This window comes from Ornithodoros turicata, chromosome 6, assembly GCF_037126465.1.
Source record: "Ornithodoros turicata isolate Travis chromosome 6, ASM3712646v1, whole genome shotgun sequence".
Taxonomy (NCBI): Eukaryota; Metazoa; Arthropoda; class Arachnida; order Ixodida; family Argasidae; genus Ornithodoros; species Ornithodoros turicata.
In genome coordinates this window covers 5,808,364-5,829,505 of record NC_088206.1, presented here as the reverse complement: position 1 = coordinate 5,829,505, position 21,142 = coordinate 5,808,364, and the positions used below count along the sequence as shown (strand labels likewise).

The following is a 21,142-nucleotide window of genomic DNA, read 5'->3' as shown; positions in this document are numbered from 1 at the left end:
AGTATCGGCAAGGAATGTCCAGCTCGGGCAAAGAAGTGGGGCAGACCTACGTCAACTTTGTGCGCAACAGCATGGAGCAACTCCGACAGAAAGTTAGCGACGAGCTTTGGGTGCTCGCGCTATTTGAGGTGAGTGCAGGATTGCATCGCGGGCAAGTAGGTATAGTAGTGCTTAATGGTGGCAAAAATGCTTCCTCCTGACTTGCAGCAATGGTACTCTGCCCAAATGAGTATGCTGTGCTCTTGGCTGTCAGAGAGACTGGACCACGGTCTCCATTCGTTCCAGCTATCGGCACTGCTGCACATTGCTCGGGTAAATAGATCCTTTGTTGTGTGTATTTCTGTATCACATACTTCATCTCTTACTGTTTTACATGAGCAGAAACTGTACTCGGACTTTGAGCTGCAAGGCATCGAAGAAGAGAAGCTCAACTCCAAAGTGTACCAGACAGTTTGCAGCCGACTCCAGCTGGAAGAGGCTGCAGCATCGGTGTCTGATGGAAGCAGTCGCGAAAAAGAGGATGCTGAGTGAGTTTTTTTGTTTTTTTTTAGATTTAAGCGGCGGCATCTTCCTGTTTGTGTGCAGGTAATGAGTGCAGTTGAGCTCATTTATAATAACAATACTAAAGAGTATCATCTATACAGTTGTTGTATATGGCCCACAAAACGGCTCTCCAAAATGCTGGGGAGTGTGAGAATAAGAATAGAGCCCCTTGTTTTAGGGTGAAACCTGTTTTTTTTCCTCCCGACTCGCACCATTGTCATGTCGGGTAGAGCACCCAAAATTCAGAGAACCAAACTCGTCAAAGTACAGATTCAGGCAACCATGCAGGCACTGGACAGCTCTAAAATACTTTGTGCTCAGCACTGCCAGCTTACATCTCATGTTCATTTGAAATGCGAGAAGTGTTTCTTGCAAAAATAGTCCAAAAGCCGGGAGACGACATAATTGGACAAAAAAGTAGAGAACTCAGACTTAACATAACAAAATAACAAGGTTTGTTATTTCGTTATGTTAAGTCGGAGTTCTCTACTTTTTTGTCTAGTGAAGTGTTTCTTGCAAACCAGAAAATATCACACAATATCGCCCTGTTTTACAGCTAATTTTTACCCTGACTTTGAAAAACAAACAAACAAACAAAAAATTAAGGGTCTAAATGTGAAGGGCAGATCCTTTATGTATGATGAGCATTGTTCAAAGCTTCTTGGTTTGATGTCGAGGCACTTTTTGTCAGCAACAAAAGGCTCGTATGTGCAATCTATCTATCAGAAAGTTACCTATCAGAAATCTATCTGAAATCTATCTGAAATCTATCTGAAATCTATCAGAAATCTATCAGAAATCTATCAGAAATCTATCAGAAATCTATCAGAAATCTATCAGAAATCTATCAGAAATCTATCAGAAATCTATCAGAAAGTTAGAGATGTCACCTGCTTGACTCTCACTTCGATTGCATTTTGTCTTTAAAAACGTTATTCTGTTTTATATTCAGCATAATGCCACTTGTTCTAGATGAGCTTGACTGCATGTACTTTTCCTTTGAAAGATGCGACTGTCTGATGGCCGCGATGCTAAACATATTATTTGCTTGATTTGTCACACTTGGAATATCATGCTTGGTTTGCAGAAAAAGTGTCCGAATGCAAGTCGACATTGTTTCGCTTGTAAGTTGGTTTACTGAATCTCACTCGTCCTTGGCAATCAACTGGTGGAGGCTTCTTGTGCTTTTTTTGCTGTGTGAACAAGCTTGTGTGGGTGTTCTCAGCGTGGGGCTTGTCTATCAGAGCAATTCAGGAATGCTATGAGTTGAGTTGTTGTTGTTGTTGAATAGCTCCCTATGTTACACATCATATAGTACAGGTACTAGCAGGAGGGAAAAAGTGGGTTGCAAAGCAGTAGTTGCATTGCTTAGTGTGCAAGACAATACACAGCCTTATTGGTGAATGTTGAGCATTGCACAACATCTAAGGGGGTAAACGAAGTAAAATGGCAATACGCTATTATAGGACAAAGGAATTAGAATGATTGCCTGACACCCCCCGCACTTGCAAAAGTAATAGGTGTAAATGGGGAAGTGATATATGGTGAGAAAGTGGGAAGAACGCACTTCACTGCTGCATATGCCTTCGAATATGTGGCACCTATTTTTGGTATCATGGGGAATTTCGCCGTTAGATCTCCAACGATTTTTCTTGTCAGTACATGGTGCCAGCAGCCATTAAGAACAATCTGGGTGAAGCAGTTCCACGACGAGGGCACGGGACACACAGAGCATAACTGCTTTGCCTTTGCACTTGTTGTCGTGCTGCTCTATCCTATCATTTATACGAGTACATATCACCACAAACTATAGCTCTGAAAAAAACAAGCCCTACCATAGTACCGTGAGAATGCCAATCATCACAACTGCAAGCATCGTAGGGATAAATATAGAACTATATATATAGTCGTTTAACGTCACACCCCTTTTGCAGGGACTATCCGGAGACGGGGATTGACGACTCGCGTCCCAAGCTGTCCGCCATACTCCAGGACAGCGGGGGCGAAGGGGCAGAGGGCTACGTCAGCCGCATCCAAAACGTCACCCAAAACGTGACCGGACGCATCTCGACGCTGGCCCGAGGCGTCGGGGGCTTCGCAAACAAGTTCTCCGGGGGTTTCTTGAATTTCTGAAGCTCCCACCCTCCGTGTCTCCAGTTGGACAGACGATTGTTGTCCTGCCTGCTTCTAGGACTATAAGTCGGCACTAGAGCGGAACTGCAGTGGACAACCATTGCCAACTCTTCGCCCATCACCTGAGCCGTGGAAGCGATAAAGTGCCACTGTGTACAGCCGGACTGCAGTTCGTCACTGCGAGCGTCCCACCATCGGGGGCGGTAAACTCTCGTTATAACGGTGCAGACGAGCCTCGCAGCCTACTTAATTACCTTTTTACCTTTCGTGAGGTGTCATTTCTTTTTTGTTTGTTTTTTTACCACAAGAAAGTGAATCCAACAATATCGAATGGTTCGCTGCCTTATGGTACTCTCGCGCTGTCGTCGTCGTAATCTAGCAACGTGCATTCATCACCCATTTTCGCTCGACTTGTGTTTGTGAGAATGCCGTGCATATTTTGTTATAAACAAACAAACAAACCACTTATAACGAGAGGTTACCATGGCTAAAAAAAGCATTTTTTCGAACTGGCAAGAGGAACCTCACTACAAAGAATATTTTCTGGGCCTCTTGCCATGCTACATTGTGCTGGAGCCGTTTCACGATAATTTTGCTGCAACCGCACTACATTTTGCATCTGATTCTTGCAGTGAGGCTCCACTCAACGTTCCCACAATAGTCTATTCGAGTGCGGCTTTTCGATCACAGCATCTTTTCGGCACGTTCTGTCTGGGAGAAACGCTGCCGTCGCTTTCCGGGGTTGACCACGACGAAAGCGCAATTGACGACGTAACGCGCGTAATGTTGTGGAGGCACAACGCGCGGGACAGTACAGTTGATAGTGACGCCGTAATGCATCTCACACGGGTGGAAACAACCATGCCAGGATGGCCAGGATCAGTTGTTTAATTGTAAGCGCATACATATCAGTTCTGAGCGGGTCGACCAAACTGCCTGCATTGCTTGGTTAATTTAAAGACTGGGTTGTGACCAGTAAAGAAGGATTTAAGGCAGTCTATTCTTACTTGCCAATTTACTCTTAGAAAGTGACCTGTCAAGATATATCAGTCTCACAGTCTTCCACGGAAGTCATTTTCACAAAATGTCTTTTTCTCCCGACTCAAAATTTCGTAAGGCAACCAGATTCGAAGCAGTGTTCAGTACTGATGTGCACACAAAGGTTCCATCACTTTTACAAAAATTGTACTTTGAATGATCTGCACGTTAATTGACCTTTAATTAACCGTTAATTGACGCAAATTTCAGAAATACGCTACTTGCCATCCTGGCCTGGCCTTGGAATTTGTGAAATACCCTGGCAATAGTATCCCTGCAGCCTCTCTTCAGTGTACCTATGAAAATAAAGAAACTAAGCACTAAGATATATAGCACGTACTAAGGAATAGCGTGTGTCTGTAGTGTGAGATTCACATTACCATAAAAGACTCCTCTCACTGTAAAAAAAAGTAACGACTTTTAGAGAAGCTAGAAGCACTCGCTTGAGTAGAGAGAACTGAGATTAAATTTGTTGCTCTACTATTTGTGTATATCATTGACAAAAAAGAAAAAAAATTGAGCTGGACTTTGCTGTGAGGAGTATCAAATTTTTTTTCACTGATCTCTCTCCAATATGATCTCCCTAACTTTTATAGATATATACGTAATAATGCATTTCAGTAGCAAGAATGAGGTGTTGTTAAGGAAGGGGAAAAAAATCTCTGTAGTCTCTATACAAAAAAAAAAAAAAACAAGTTCCTTGGTCAGCCTTATCATTGTAAGAATGGTATTTTGAAGTGAACATATTCCCATTAAGTATGACATTATATCTCATCAGGTATAGCATGTATGAGTCATGTAACTCATGAGTCATGTAACTCATGAGTCATGTAACTCATGAGTCATGTAACTCATGAGTCATGTAACTCATGAGTCATGTAACTCATGAGTCATGTAACTCATGAGTCATGTAACTCATGAGTCATGTAACTCATGAGTCATGTAACTCATGAGTCATGTAAGTCCAACAAAAAGATTAATTTTGGAGTACAAATAATCAAAATGTTTGTCTCTGCATATTGAATAATGAGCACCCTGTAATTCACAGTGATGCAAAAACCATGTAGGTATGGGTAAAACTCTGCAAAAGGGAAAAAAAAAAAAATGAAATGTGGGTGCTGAAGCCATGGACAGTGAATGCTTCCTGCTGCGAACTGAAGTTTCCATCTGTGATATCGTCAGAATTCTTGGTGACTGATGTTAAGCTCATAAGAAACGAAATTGGAGATTTGTTGCAGAAGTACACATGTACACAAATAAACCAGACATTCAAGGGTGTCCATCCAAACAAAACTGAATCCAGTTATCAAAAATACTCACTTTCGATTCAGAATTAGAACACCTTATCAGATCGCGCTTGCTTCAAAAGATTATCCTCGCAGGAGAAAACGCATGACTGTCGCTTTCACATTGTCCTGTACCTCACCTTTGCCACAAAAAAGAAGAAAAAAAAAAGAAAAGGAAAGAATTCGGACCATCAGTTCCCGCATTTTCGTACGATCAAAGACCCCCCTCACAACAAAGTTCCACTGCACTTTCTATAGTAGCTTTGATGAGCTATAAGCTATATAGACTCTAAGAACTTTACAAATAGGGTCAACTTGTCAGAATCTCGATGTCTAGTTGATATTAACGAAACGTTATCTTTGACCGCAACCGAGTCCGCCCATCTCGTCACCGTCTTGTGGTGATTTGATCTCGGCGAAGACAAGATTATCTATCTCGGTGCTGCCTCTCCACACTCAGACACTCTGCTAGTGTACATGTATAAATATACATATATATGAAAAAAAAAAACTAAATCCAGACAACGAACGTTCTATACCTTGTTTCCGCATTTTTCGGTAGGACAGCTGACCTTTGATTTGTCTATCTCTTTGTGGCGTCCGTTAGTGGAAGTACAGGAGGGCCTTTCATTAAGATTTTTTTTGCAACAACAAAAAAAAAATAGTGTCATGTGTCTTGTTGGTGTCTCTCCTAGCTCCACTTTGATCTGTGAACTCTCTCTCTCTCTCTCTCTTTTTCTCGCTAGATACCATGGGGCTATTATCTTTTTTCTTCTTTTTTTTTTTTTCCCATGCACTCATTTTTGTGCTTTCTCAAATTGTGTGTGTTGTTACTGTGGTGTTCTTCACTGGTCTGTTAAGAGGGAATGGCACAGCGTAAGGCTTCGTAGAATCTACGTGTGACTTTCTACCTGCAATTGTGATTTCTCTTGATTTGATTCAATTCTGATTTTTCTCAAACACTCCCGTGCGTAGTTGTACGGAATTTGCAGGAGAGGTTCGCAGTACCTTGGTGCTTGGAGTTCCTCTTAAAAAGAGCATTTTTGCAAAGTGTACCTGTATAAATCTCTAAATTGAATATTTGCGCAATGTTATCAGATTGTCTCTCAGAGTAGGTTATTAGGTTATGACTAGGAAGCCGTATACGTTATTGTGTAACGTTGGCATCACAACATAATCTGTGTTCACAAAAGAAATTCTCTTCTGTTTCTATCAAGGAAAATACGCAAAATGGAGATGTTCACCACGTAGCACACTCTGTATTTGAAAAACAAACAACACAAAAATCGTAGTTAATTAACATAAAATCAATACGAGTCTGTACTATTCCCTCTTGATAGGTTTCCAATGCTCTCGTAGCCGATTGCGCCTCTGGTGTGAAATTTTGACTCTCGTTCTAGTCATTTTTTCTAGTCTTGCCGTCACCTTGCCTACTGGGGGTGATTATTTCCATAAGAGCGCAATACAGATGCACTGAAAGAAGAGTGATTGCTTTGGGTGAAGAGAGTGTGCTTTTATTTTGGTTTTAATGCAATTGCCATGTGGTTTGTTACCGAAGATGCTTTGGAACAGTACGAGTGCTGTTATGAAACACCCCATATTTAGTGTTGACGTCAAAACAGTACCCACAGTTCAATACTGAAAAAGATAAAGTTGAGACCCACCTGTGCTAGAGAACAGCTTAAAGAAAAATATATTGGTATTGAAATTCATGTTGCCTATAGCTCAAAAGTTCAAACGTTGTGAAAGCTTGTCAAAGGATGCTAGGTAATACTAAGAAGGCACGAACTGACCATGAATACTCAATTAAGTGCACGCTGAGATAATATGTAATGATAATATATATATATTGTATAAGCCGTTCTAGTATACTTCGAGCTACACAATTTTGCAGACAACTCTAGCCCTGCTTACATGACTTGCGAACAAACATGACGGTTTAAGTGTGACGTGGCAATTGTTTGCTTAAACAGAACACGGGCTGTTTATTGAGTTTTCTGTACAGTGTTGGACAGTGCCAGACAAGGCTGGCACGCAGTAGCGCACAATTTGCATGAGGTAGTGCTTGTAGTATAATACTTTGTATTGCAACAACATCAGTTTGTTCTGCTTTAATGGGTGGCAGCAGATGAGCATCGTGGTGTAAGCTATGTCTTTCTTCTTTTTTTCTTTCATATTTTTGTTCTTTTTTTTTTTTAAGAGTAAGTAACCCCGGCGCGAGGGATTTCATGACTCGATGGAGTGAAATTTTAGGGAAGTAACGCCATAAGTCTTCCCTTCGAACCTATCGCAAAGATGATAACTGTCTATATCGTAGAGGCGTAAAGCAGTCTTTACTTAAGTACCATAAGTTTTTGTACGTCAGCAAGGATAGGCAAGAAGAGTCCCGTCGCTTAATTTTAGCCACCCTGTACAACGAGCTTGTTTTCGTTGTCTCAGTAATACGGTCCGCACACGAGATCACGCCGCATCTTCATCATCTGTTGTGTAACCCCACGGCGCGAGCGATACACATGCAGAGCCCCGCGTGTGCCCCCCCCTCCCCCCCTGTGTTCTTGTCTCACTGGTGCGCCTCCCTTTGCACTAGCCACAAGCCCCCCCGCAGAGTAGTTGCGCATTCTATGCTTTGCTCCAGAGAAGTGCTGTCCCACAAAAGCAAATAAGGGGGAAAAAAAATGTGTTGCTACCTAGCTTTAGTATGCATCTTACTGTACGAGACACGAGAGCCGTGTAAATAGCTGTTGTGCGCAGCACACGTTCACAAATTGTAGCGAAGGTAGCGCAGAGGTTGTACACATTTACACCACAGTGTAGTGCTGAGTTGTTCATTTTGATAATAACGTACGCGCGCCTATGATTCTATATTACGATTCCTCGTTATGCCTTAAATAAAGAAGTCTAAGAGGAGGACGTCGTGGACATAGGTTAGCCTGAGTGTGGTGTACCACGGGGGAGAGCTCACACAATTGAAATTGTTCTGTTGTTGTTGCTCGGTTGTGCAGATTGTCCTCCGAGTTGCCCAGTAGCTGTGTAACTTTCCGGAGATGTGTACTCTATAAAGATTTGAAAATAGTGATATTGTATCTTGTCTTCGATGGCAGCACAGTATTTGCAGTGTTGAGCACCTTCACTACACCGGCAGGACACCGAACTACAACAAGGATGAAGTTTTTCCGGAACTATGATAAGATTTCTAGGGGTAGATTCCCAGTTTGAGGAGTAAGGGCCCTTGATTTTAAAAGAGTGTATGGAAAACAAGACCAGTTGTTAGGGGTGGTCGTCAGTGTGTCTTCGTTCTTTTTGTAGCTCTTTCATCTCCTTGGGAAATTCTGCTACTGACTTAACTCCTCTGGATCAGCAGCTATAGCTCTTGGCTGAAGGTTCCCCAAGTGCTGTACTCTTGCCCCACTTTCTGGCATCCTTAGTCAATTGCGCTCAAAGAGACCCCCCCCCCCCCCTTCATCGCCTAAACGCCGATGCCTCCGTTGTACAATCGGGCTGCATTATCTTAACCCAACAATATATCCCACAAGCTCAACAACAACGTCATCACGGTCGTTTGCAAATCTTTTAAGCTGGCTCAGGACACTCAAAGGTAGGGTTCGGAATCCCCGTGCCATTTTTACAGTTTCGGGATTTCTAAATGTGGATCACTGGACGGGATCGGGATTTTTTTGGCAGCTATTCCCAGGATGCTGTACAGGACTGTATCCACCTGCACAAACATATATATTTTTACGGATACCGTCAGAAATTGCAATACAGTGCGCGTTTCCTGTCATCCCTGCGGAGCATGCAAGTGGAAGAAAATGCACACACGCACAAACACTGCTCACTGCTCACAAACACTGCAAAGGTCTCCTCTCGTCGACTACGGAATATATTATTATATAGTATCCCGTATAGTTAGCAGTGCACGAAAAGACATGACGTTCAGCACTTATGCGGCTGCTAAGAGCAATGATGCTCTTCGCGTCCTCCACTAGATTATTCTGGGGGCTGGTGCGTTTTGCCCTTCTCCCCTTTTGCTCATCCACAGTAATTTCTGTGTTCTGGTCTGGAGCATCCCAGTCCAGTTTTCTCAAAAGGCTGTCTCAGATTTTTCTTCCCACCTTCAAACATATACGTATTCATGGAGATGAGAAGAAGAAAAACGAAATTGTGCAGAGAGAAAGATTCTGTAATACCTTGTGTGACCTTATGGACCGGAAAACTCGTGGTTTCGCAGGAGTTTTGATGTAACTTTTGGGCTGTTCTTGCCCCATAGCTTAATGTGTGGTTCACATAAGTCAGCAGGTAACGTCTTTGTCATGTGTCGTGGACGATGAGGTTAGTTCTGTTTCGGATTGCAAATGATATTTTTAGGGAGAGCCGCTTGAAACCAAAAGTCGGTAAGACATCGTTCTTTCCTTTTCACTCTTACGACCGCATATTCGTTGTCCAGGAAGCCGAAATTCATTATCTCGAAATCCCGGGATTTCGGGACATGCAAGTATACCGAAATCACGGGATATCGCTGCTGGAAGGGTGATCGCCCTTGAGCGGAAGAAAGTAGGTTTGGGAAGTAACTTAGTTAAAAGTAACTAGAAACTAATTACTCTTCCTAGGGAAGTAAATCTCAGCTGTAGCTATAGTTACCTTTTTCAGTCGGGCCCGTTTATAACGATATTGACGGGAATGCGAAATCCGATTGTTATATCAGGGATATAGTTAAAAACGAGCTTTCACGAAATTGCCGATCGGGATCGCGTCAACGACGTAGAACGGCACAGATAGAATGCCGCTGAACATATACAAAATCCGTCGAGCACATGCAACTTTGGGTCGAGCCACGCGTCTTTCCTGGTTAAGACGCGTCGTAGTACGCAGCAAACCAGAAAGGAAAAAAAAAAAAAAGAAACAAGGGCGAGAGAACTATGTGGAGAGGGAACAACCTCGTCTACTTCTCGCGAGCCCCTTCCGCCCTTTCGAAGTCGCGCGTCAGTCACGCGCGGATAAACGCACTGCGTCCTCACTTTAACGATCACGGAGGCTAAAGGCTCTTGAAAATGCCATCGTAATAAACCTCTACCCGAGAAACGTCATCATGACAGACTGAAACCGAAACAAGTCGGAAGCGGAGGGCTGGGTTCCATGAATGGACACTTGTTCGCTGCCTCCTATTGAAAGAAAAGTAGGACCGAAGGTCGCGTCCCCTTCAGGGACCATCGTAATCCCGTCAAGACCGTGGCTTTCGTGCGCGACCTTGTTCGCCTCTTGCTTCGAGCGTAGTTCAACTCTACCAAACTGGTGGCGCTGTCGAACACTATGACGTCATTTGTTTACAAACAGGGAGAGGTCTATTTGTTTTCAATGAAAAAGTGCAATCTTGCTTTTCGATTTTCCCGCGTTTTACCGGCCGCCGGGAGAATTCTGATCGCTATCCGCGGGATCCTTTCGCGGCGATCCTTATATCGATGTCTTGTTTACATGTACTTCAATGGATGAGCTGACGGGAACCAGCAATTTGGTCGTAATATCGTTATATCGAATATCGTAATAAACGGACTCGTTACTATAACCAGTTACTTCCAGTCTATAGTTCGAGCTTTTCGTAATAATTGCGGAAAGCGTTTGCAGTTTATTTCAATACCCGTTGCCGCATATGTTATTTGTGGCTCACACAACTGCCCGTAGCTAAAAAAGAATGGAGATCTGAAAAGTGTGCAGCTATCACCGCTACTCAGAAACAGGCGCGTGGCACGTCCACTGCATTCGAAGGTGGCCCTCGACCCGAGGCTACCCGTATATAGTGACACCTCAATACTTCATTATGCTAGGATATGCTCGCAGTATCCTCACACAGAAGTACAACGCTGACCTCGTACCGGTCTCAAATTAAAGTTGGTTTTGGTATTGCTATAATATAAAGCGTTACCATTATTCTAATGACAAGAAAACAGTTGTGTGGTCAGCGCTCCTGTGTGCAATATGGAAGAAGCGTTGGTCCGGTTTGGTGTCCCAATTCAGCATTGGTAGGGATTCATTCAGGGCTTTACGTCGCGAGACCAGACTTGTACGTATCTTGAGTACGTACTCAAAATACAGTATTTTAAATACTTTTTCCGGTATTTTGGTACTCTACTCAATACTTTTTGCGACAAGTATTTTTAACGTACTTAAAATACCTTTTTCGGTATTTGCTATACAGTACTCAAAATACTTTCCTTCCTCATTAAGCACACTGTGTCAAGATTTTCAGCTCACTGGAACTTAACCTTCTTTTTTTCTTTCGCGGGAATTCGGGAATCTGTCATTTATCCTCCTGTACAATAGGCTGGCCCCACGCTTAGCCTTGTTGTCAGTAGCCAACGTCGTCAGAAAACGGTTCTTATTCATATTGCCAGGGGGACTAGGTGAAAGAGAATCCCGGCATTTATTTCCTTGGTCACCAAAGCAATAAACACGCGCCGGAGGTTGAAAGTCGCGAGCTGACATGCACGAGGGTATACGAAGTTTTGGGTCAGAAAATATCAACAAAGTTTACTTGGGTTCACCAAAGTTCACCAAGCATTACTTGACACAAGACCTTGAAAATGAAAGATATGCCTTAAGCATGGCAGATTAAGTTTATTCCTTTCACTTGTACGACCACGTTCAGAATACGCGTTTCACTTACTGCTAATACTAAAGTAATTTAAAGAGTATCTTAAATACTTCTGAGAGTGTTTCGTACTCTACTCAAATTACTTTCTGTTTTGAGTATTTTGTACTCTATTTTAAATACTTTTTACGTAGAGTATTTAGTATCTTATTTTAAATACTTTTGCGCAGTATTTTGTACAAGTCTGCGCGAGACAACCGCGACCTGGTCAGGGATGACTTTGGAATAAAACTTGCAGAGACAAACTTGGAGCACTTGGAACCTGCACAAGTAGTTCACATTGCACTAGTGAAGAATTTGCCGTAAAAGGTTTTTGAACTGGGGTCCTTGTTTTTGCAATTTTGGAAAGTAAATGAAGTGACTAAATTACATGGTGTAACCTGAGTAGTAACCTGAACCTGTAACCTGAGTAACCGACTAACTACAGCTAGTCGACTAACCGGAGATGGGGTCTAAATATTGGGGCTGCATACAGCCCCAATATAAGTCCCAGTCTCTTTATTCGCCTTTCATATAAGCAAAACGTTCATATTACAAAGGGACTTTTCCTATCGGGTTTCGCACGTTCTCGAAGGCTCCACCGCGAGCTCATTTCATTGAAAGACGTCCTTTGTTCTTGGCTAAGACAGGCGAAAACCGTCCTCATAATGGGTGCATTGTTCACTACCGTTGGCGCAGGAAACAATTTCCCAGAACGTGACATATGCAGGGTTTCCTGCACTCGGAAGGCTTTTGTAAAAATGATCTGTACGGAGAACGCCGTTATTGCGTTTCCTGGATTCCGTTCCGTCGGATATTAGTTTTGCCTTTCAATGTCATGGGCGGCAAACGTCGAGTTGCGTTCTGAGTCGACGAGCATCACGTGCTTTGGTGTTCGTAGGCCAATGCGGGGGAGTTGGTGATGCAGGAAAGTGCTTCTATTTATCGTATAGTGTTGTTGGAAGTGATCGATTTTTGTATAACCGCGTATACCACATCAAGATGTACTGGATCATCTTACTCAATTGTAGAACCAGCAATATTTTGCGGGTCAGACTGCTAGGGCTCAAAGAATTAGATAGATAATTACACAATTACATTGCTACTAACCCCATTGAATGACAGTAGACGAACCTAGCGCTACAGATTGCATGCAAAGTTATGTTTTTTTTTTTGTTTTTTGTTCTCTCCCCTGCAGAGTTATGCACGGAAACGTATTTTACGTACAAAACACACATGTGTGGGAAACCACATAGAGTTTGTGATCCATATTCTTATCATTAGTTATTTTAAAGCTCATCTTCGACGCATGAGGCGGCACTGTGCTCCTGGGGGTGCATTGGGGGTGAAGGAAAGACGCGTCTCCGAAGATGCGCAATGAACAAATTAATGAAAAAATGGTGTTCCTTCACGAATTTTTTGCGGACGATCTATCGAACGGATTTTTGTTCTGAAAACGGCTCCGGTATCAGGTGACCGAAGGGACAAGACGTTCTCATTGGGACAACTTCGTAGCTTTTACAATCAAAAAGTTAATTATTGAAAGTTAGTTAAGACATTGCCTTAGGAGTTTGGTAATGCCCTCCTAAGGAGTGCCCTACAGCATATGCTATATTGCAATTGATTTCATCTCGGAAAAAGTGATTATATATATATATATATATTATATATAAAATGTGTAAAATATATAAAAAAATATTAAAAATATGTTCACATTTAACTGCGACACCCTGTATATATTTACTTGCGCAATGATATACCTACTCTAAAAAAAGGGGGTGGTGGATACAAGTAACGCTCGGTTTCTCAGTCATTCGTCGTTCTATCTTTGGCATGTCAACACAAGCTTTGATCAGGGTCCGTGTAAAGACACCGTGAGTAAGCCTTCCTATTTCACTCCAAGATGAGTCAACATCCGTAACGAGAACGACGAGTGAGTCTAGTAAATAACCTGAAACCAGACGAGGCTTATCTTTCTTTTTTTCTTTTTTTTCCATTCAAGTATCACTGCGTGCTCCGGACGCCTGGAACAAACAATGCCGTGCCAAGAACGAACAGCCTCTTCAACCGAATATGCACCAATTTGTTTGTTTGCCTTTTATCACAGTCATATCAGTTTATCATATAGTGGATATACGCAGAGCGCAAAACGAAACCAGACAGTGGGTTTTTCCGCGCCCCGCCTGATCGAGAAAGATTGCGTTCGCAGGGCGTAATGACGCGTAGAGTGTACGGACTGCTTTACTTGTCAGCAGGTAGTCAGTTCTCAAACAGCATCTTCTCCGCGCCCTGACACTAGGTCCCCCCTAGAAACTTTAAAAAAAAAAGAAAGAATAGAAGAAAGAAACGACAGAAAACAGCCAAAAATACTTCGAAACAACGCATGCAGAAAAAAAAAAAGAAAAAAGAAAATCATGTATGGAAGGAGCTTGAAGATGGATGATGACGGAAGAGCTTGTTGTAACCCTATGTGCCTCTATAATGTGCCTTAGACGCTTTTTAACAGGTGAAAGACACGTACTCGAATTTGATGGCACGTGGAATAATGAGTGGAGCAAGATGTGCCAGGTGGCACACGAAATAAAGACAAATCTTTCCTTACTCCGCTGTTTTTATAAAGTAACGTTAAATCTTGTGATGGAAAATTCTTCGCTTAGCCTTCAGTGGTAAAACGGTAGATATCAAAGAGGAGCTCCGGAATGGCTCTCGCAGAAGCAAATTCACACACAAAAAAAAAAAAGAAAAAAAAAAAAGAAAAAAAAAACGTCGTCAGCGAAGCAAGTAAGCTAGCTAAGAGAACAGTTGTATGTACCATTCATTATGTCACTTTCCTATAAAAATGATAGAAACCAAATTGAGATATACAATGAATCATTTGAATCACAAGGAATAAAAGGGGAACTTTATTAAAAACTTAGTTTTTAATGAAGTTCCCCTTTTATTCCTTGACCTGTAGAAGCACCGTCTCCATTTCTGATCTTTATTGAATAGCTATATATATATATATATATATATATATATATATATCTTGAAAAGTTGGATCGGACGACTACGTAATTATAGTTGAAATAAATGGGAGACAGAAGACGAAAGTAGGGGAAGTAACAAAAAAGGGGTTTATTAAAACTTAAAAATCATAAAAGTTAGGGAGGATGTCAACGTTACGGCGGAAGCTACGCCTTCTTCGGGACAAAAGAGCTAAAATATATATATATATAGATACTCATTGAACGATGCGACAGCACCAGAGGACACGTGTTTCGCCGTGTTTGCGGCTCGTCGGCCCTGGGTAGCTGCGCATCGTTCGGGATTGGCAAGCCAGGGGTCACTCAGCGAGCGATATACACCTGGGAGGGTGACTGAGCACTCCTCAATGCCACAGTGCAAGCCAGTGAAATATAAAGAGGGGGGAAAAGCCACTAAAAAAATAAGTAAATGATGCTAGACGTGTTTGAAATTCAAACTTTAATCTGTAAGTTTGAATTTCAAACACGTCTAGCATCATTTACTTATTTTTTTAGTGGCTTTTCCCCCCTCTTTATATATATATATATAAAGTGAAATAATAAGACTTGGACTACAGATTACAGGAACGTTAACAAAAACTTAATGGGCAATTTAACACATAGATTAAAAAAAGAATGGTCGACGTTTCGACAGTGGCACTGTCTTCGTCAGGACACCTTGACTTGACTGACAGACCACCTTGACAGACCACCTTGACACCTTGACTTGATCAGGACTTTTGTCCTGACGAAGACAGTGCCACTGTCGAAACGTCACCATTCTTTCTTTATTCTATGTGTTAAATTGCCCATTAAATAAATTAGTTTTTGTTAACGTTCCTGTAATCTGTAGTCCAAGTCTTATTATTTCACTTTTATTCAACTTCGTAGCCGTCTGATATATTAACCTATTTGTTCTATATATATATATCTTGAAAAGTTGGATCGGACGACTACGTAATTATAGTTGAAATAAATGTGAGACAGAAGACGAAAGTAGGGGAAGTAACAAAAAAGGGGTTTATTAAAACTTAAAAATCATAAAAGTCCATCCTCCCTAACTTTTATGATTTTTAAGTTTTAATAAACCCCTTTTTTGTTACTTCCCCTACTTTCGTCTTCTGTCTCACATTTATTTCAACTATATATATATATATATATATATATATATATATATATATAGACTACAAGTAATGAAGACACTCTGTCCTGTTGAAGGCAGCGCTGACTGCCGAAACGTCGACCCCCTGCTCTTCTGTTTCTTACTCATGAAGTACCAAATCATACATTCTGCGCACGTTGCGTTCCAGTATACCCTTACAAACCGCGTATAGTTCGCAGAAATACCTGTTCATCAGTGACGCAACGTTTCCGGACACACTCAGTGTGACCATCTGAGAACACCGCTGCCACGTAGACACTCTCATCCTGGCCAGACCCACTCGGACAAAAAGTCCGGAAATGGAGCGGACAATTAAGCCACACGTATACCACGTAGTCGTATCCCGGATACCTGTCCTGTTTCATTAACCATAAAAGAAAGCAATAAAGAGGAAAAATCGTATAGCTGGTACGTGTCCCAGTTCCAGACTTGCGACGACGTGTGAACCTGTGATCATCGCAAGTATTATGACGAAGAAAGTTACGAGTTATGACAAAGAAAATTATGACAAGGACATGTTATGATGAAGAAGGTTTCGTGACCAATAAATGTTGACAAATAAAGCTTTGGCAAAGCATATTATGACAAGGACATGTTATGATGAAGAAGGTTTCGTGACAAATGTTGACAAAGAAAGCTTTGGCAAAGAATACTATGACAAGGACATGTTATGATGAAGAAGGTTTCGTGACAAATAAATGTTGACAAAGAAAGCTTTGGCAAAGAATATTATGACAAGGACATGTATTGATGAAGAATGTTTCATGACCAATAAATGTTGACAAATAAAGCTTTGGCAAAGAATATTACGACAAGGACATGTTATGATGAAGAAGGTTTCGTGACAAATAAATGTTGACAAAGAAAGCTTTGGCAAAGAATACTATGACAAGGACATGTTATGAAGAAGGTTTCGTGACCAATAAATGTTGACAAATAAAGCTCTGGCAAAGAATATTATGACAAGGACATGTTATGATGAAGAAGGTTTCGTGACAAATAAATGCTGACAAAGAAAGCTTTTGCAAATAATATTATGAGAAGGACATGTTATGACGAAGAAGGTTTCGTGGCAAATAAATGTTGACAAAGAAAGCTTTTTGCTAATAATATTATGAGAAGGACATGCTATGATGAAGAAGGTTTCGTGGCAAATAAATGTTGACAGAGATAAGCTTTGGCAAAGAATATTATGACAAAGAAAAGAAATCATGACAAACAAGACAAAGGCATGTTACGACCAAGAAAATTATGGCAAGGAAACATCACAAAGACAGCCTTCGAACCTTCTGGGAATGTTTTATACGTATTTGTTATTCTTCGATGACACTAAGTCAACTTTAAGAACTAAGTTGTTAAACTGGCACAGCAGAGATTTGTGAATAACGTGAACAGAATAACGATTGTCTGATGGCACACATGAGTTTTTATGGTACACAAGTAACTGTAAGTAAAAATATATAGTTAAAAAGTACGTGTGAGATTAAAACCTACGTAAACCTCGTAAATACCACAAAACGATTATAAACCTGTTAAAGAAGATATGCTGAATACTATGTGGCTTCAAACTTGTTGCGAAATGAAAATATAATGTAAAATCACGGGCCTTTAAGGAAGGCAATACCTTTAAAAATAATTATATATTCTCGTAAAATTATGTATGCCGCTGCTGTGCTTTATATGCGCGAAACTCGTGTCTAATATAATGGAGTGCTGCTATGAATACAAGAAATAGCTTAGTCTAAAAGTCCTTCGACAAACCGCAGATTATCTCAATTAAAATTCAAGCCCAGAAAAAAAAAAAAATAAAAAGCAGCTCAGATCCAATCAAGGTAGATTGCTATGTTACGAAACAGAAAGACAACGCTGAAACCATCACGACGTCTCAAGTTGTAGTAGAAGATCTGATAAAACAATATTTCTTCGAAAGGACGCAGACGACAAAGAAAGGAGCGCGGAAGAATTGCTATGACGGAGAGCGGAAGCTCTTACCAGACATAGCAGCGCCAGATTCAATTTCAGGTTTGCTCGAGACTTCTTTTCAGCGAAGGATGGATTCCTTAGATTGCGCAGAAAATTGATTTATTGTTCCAAAACTCAATCTAAAGTTGGAGGGCTTCGCGCACCGCTCCTCCGGAGCAGAGCGCTAAGCGAAGCAGAAGACAGAACTAGGCAATTCATTAGCAGACGAGAACTTGGGCAGACGACACGCGTGGGAGAAAAGCAGCATATGCGAACATGCTGTAGCTCGCTGATTGACACTGACACAACAAAAACTTAGCACATACATTTGATGTTTCAGCGTGAGCTGGTCGAAAGTAAGCTGTGGCAGCTATGTCGTGATGAAGGAGGAGGAGCAGATCCCAGCAAACCACATACATCCCAGGTACATCCTGGCGATATCGCGAATTGGATGTTAGGATATCCATGGGAGGTTCACAGAGAGGGAGGTTCACATTCATGCGGCTGCCAGATCCATACTATTATCGCATCCCAGAACCGTCCCATAGACATCTATCTTGGATATTTGGATGTTCCGGGGATATAGAAAGTATAAGACACTTTCGAAGTGACATTGTGGACGTACAGGTAACGTCGCACAGACGTGGCGGACATATGCGACGTGTGCAACCTTTGTGGGACGTACCTGGGATATTTCTGGTTTACTGGGATGCAATATGATCGAAACTGTTCTACAGCGAAATACTTTCCCCACCATGGGTCCAGTGTGTCTTAGATGGTGGATAATCAGATAGTATTAGTGGGGACCACAGTAATACTATGCCCATAGAACGGCGATTATCTCCCCGATTTAACATATAAGCACAAAATTGAAAGAACGCATAATTGTCTCCCGTGGCCCCCTACATAGATGTCCACGCGTACTTTGCGAAAGCTTCCACCCGTAATTTTTTTTTCTTGCTTCATAAAATACGTCATCACATAGCTACAATCATCTGGCCTTCACAATGATGCTGCCCCCCCCCCTTTTTTTACGATATCTCTTTCAGCAAATTATCTCAAATATGGTCGGCTCGCCCACATAAGCTTCCATTCTCTTCTGCACCGCCATTAAGTCCCAAGAAAGTTCATAACATTGTATTCAACTTTACGGCAGCTCTTACAAACATACAAATAAAAATAGTTTTCACTTTCTTTTTGGAGCTGCCCGGCTCATTCTCACCAACGTAACGAAAAAACGCACTCTCTCACTGGATATATATAAACGAAGATTCTAACCGGCACATTTGGGGTCGTTACAGCCCATTGCACCACTCCACACGTACATTTGCACCAGATGTTCTTCTCGCAAACAACGAAAAACACACACTTGGGGAGGAGGAGAGTTATGGTATCACGCTCATGAGTGCAGACTCGTTTCGTGAAGATAGTTTCTGAGAAAACCTGATCCTTCGTAATGAATGACGCCATCAATGCGCCTGGCACGTCTTTTCTCCCAAGACATCGCTCTAAGGCTCGGATGCGTCATTACGCGATCGTCATCAGGAAGTTTTAGCTTCTCTTTTTTTTTTTTTAAGAAAAAAAAGCTCCTGTCAGCAAAACGGATCTTGTTTTGTTACTGGTCCTCCTGCGTTGCTTTCTTTTTTTCAAGGGCAATTTAGTTTTGTATTGAGGTGGCGTGTCCGTAGTGAGAGAGGAAGGAAAGAATAAAATGGAAGTTGTGGTGGTCTTGCTTTACGGTGTTTTCATGTGGAACAAACGGTTACGCACTGAGCCGTGTGTGCTTTCTGAGGTCCTAAAGTGAATGTCGGAAATAAAAAAAAAAATAATTCGATACTTTGCATTGGTTCACTTCATTGCTCAGCCCCACCTGCAAGTTCGATCTTGTTTGTTTGTCTTTATTCCCCTTTATGCAAGAACGGGAACTAGCGCTCGTTTTACCAATTTGAAGTCACAAGAAATCGGCCTTTTTGTGCGCTAGATGGTCTTACTTCGGCTACGAATATGGTACAAAGCGCATTTTATTCGTCGTATTTGAAATCCTGTGTTACACCGACCGAGTATTGACCTGACCTGTGTTATACTGACCATCGTTGAATGAGATTAAAGGGCGCAAAAAAATAAATAAATAACGGAGCAGCTTGGAGCACACGCCAATTTATTTGTCCCGTGTTGTCTTCTCCGTTTTAGCAGTGGTTTCACCACTGGCTGATTTGTCGATTTTTTTAAACATATAACCTATTCAGCTTGCACTTATCGCATTCTCCTTAACTGACTGAAAACCCAACTTTCCGACGCCGAACAAGGCAACGATTGGCAACTGTCTCTTTCGTGCTGGTCTTCGACTCGCGACATTGGGTAAGCAGAATGCAGGAACAATCCATCTACACTTGCACTTTGAGCGCTGCAAGAATTACGTTTTCTCCGTCGCTTCGACAAGCGCTTGATGACGTGCTAATACACGCACGGAAACATGTGTTTGGAAACAGAGGAAGATAGAAACTAATACGAAAACATATGAGGGGAAGAGGAACATATCTAAAGGACGAGGTCATCCGTACGGCAGAAACGTTCTCACGCGCTACGCCGCAACGGGGACAACACATGGGGTAGGCAGTATTGACACTGGATCACGCCAGCATCCCCGGCTTGTTTCTCGCAGTGAGTACGAAAGGAGGTGTAAAAAAAATACAAGGACGCCACCTGCGAATGAACGAGGCTTATACAAACACTGAAGAAGAAGAAGAAGACGTAAAAATCTTACTCCTTTCGGAACTAAATGCACGGAAGTTTAGGAACTACTTGAAGTGGTGGAGAGTAAATTTCAGGGCCAGCAGAATAAAATGGAGAGTACATTTGCAATCTAGGGAACTTGAAATTCATCCTTGATTTACTTGTTTTTCTTCCTAAAGTGCAACTGAGTGTATATCAGGTGTTACTTTGTGATCGAACAACGGACAAAGTCAGCTCGGAGTAACACCACGAAATGACACGTTCCACGCAACGCAAAACGCTGTCGTCTGCAACGAAACTGTCTCGAGCAGCGTTCATACAAAACCCGAGCGTGCATATACTTGCTTCCTGTCCGTGCCAGAGCGCTCTTCTAACTTACTTCTACCATAGCAACTATCGCTTGAACTTATCACACAGAACTCACTCGAAAAAGAAACAATCTGCCCTCCGCAGCCAAGAAAACAAACACACTCAACGCCCTTCCCCACCACGACCTCCCCCCCCCCCCCACATCAGCCTACCAAAAAAGCTAAATATGCAAATTCTTCTCCTCCCCCTCTAACGACCCGAATCTGTCACTTTCTTAACCACTATATGCGCCCTCTGTACCTGCTACACCACTCGGAAAACCTAAATAAACATGCAGCCAAATAGACAT

At 41.9% G+C, this 21,142-nt stretch overlaps 2 protein-coding genes across 4 annotated transcripts in view; one reads left to right on the top strand and one right to left on the bottom strand.

The window, feature by feature from the left end:
• Positions 1-8,076, top strand: part of LOC135398938 (calcium-dependent secretion activator-like) — a 58,551-nt gene extending 50,475 nt beyond the window's left edge. For all 3 annotated transcript variants that reach the window (XM_064630510.1, XM_064630512.1, XM_064630511.1), the window contains 4 exons: positions 3-128; positions 208-312; positions 382-527; positions 2,478-8,076. In XM_064630510.1, the coding sequence (XP_064486580.1) occupies positions 3-128; positions 208-312; positions 382-527; positions 2,478-2,676 (576 nt within the window). In that variant the 3' untranslated portion in view covers positions 2,677-8,076. The remainder of the gene's footprint in view (positions 1-2; positions 129-207; positions 313-381; positions 528-2,477) is intronic.
• Positions 1-21,142, bottom strand: part of LOC135398939 (tRNA (guanine(6)-N2)-methyltransferase THUMP3-like) — a 283,535-nt gene that overhangs the window by 74,367 nt on the left and 188,026 nt on the right. The gene's annotated exons all lie outside the window — the stretch shown is intronic.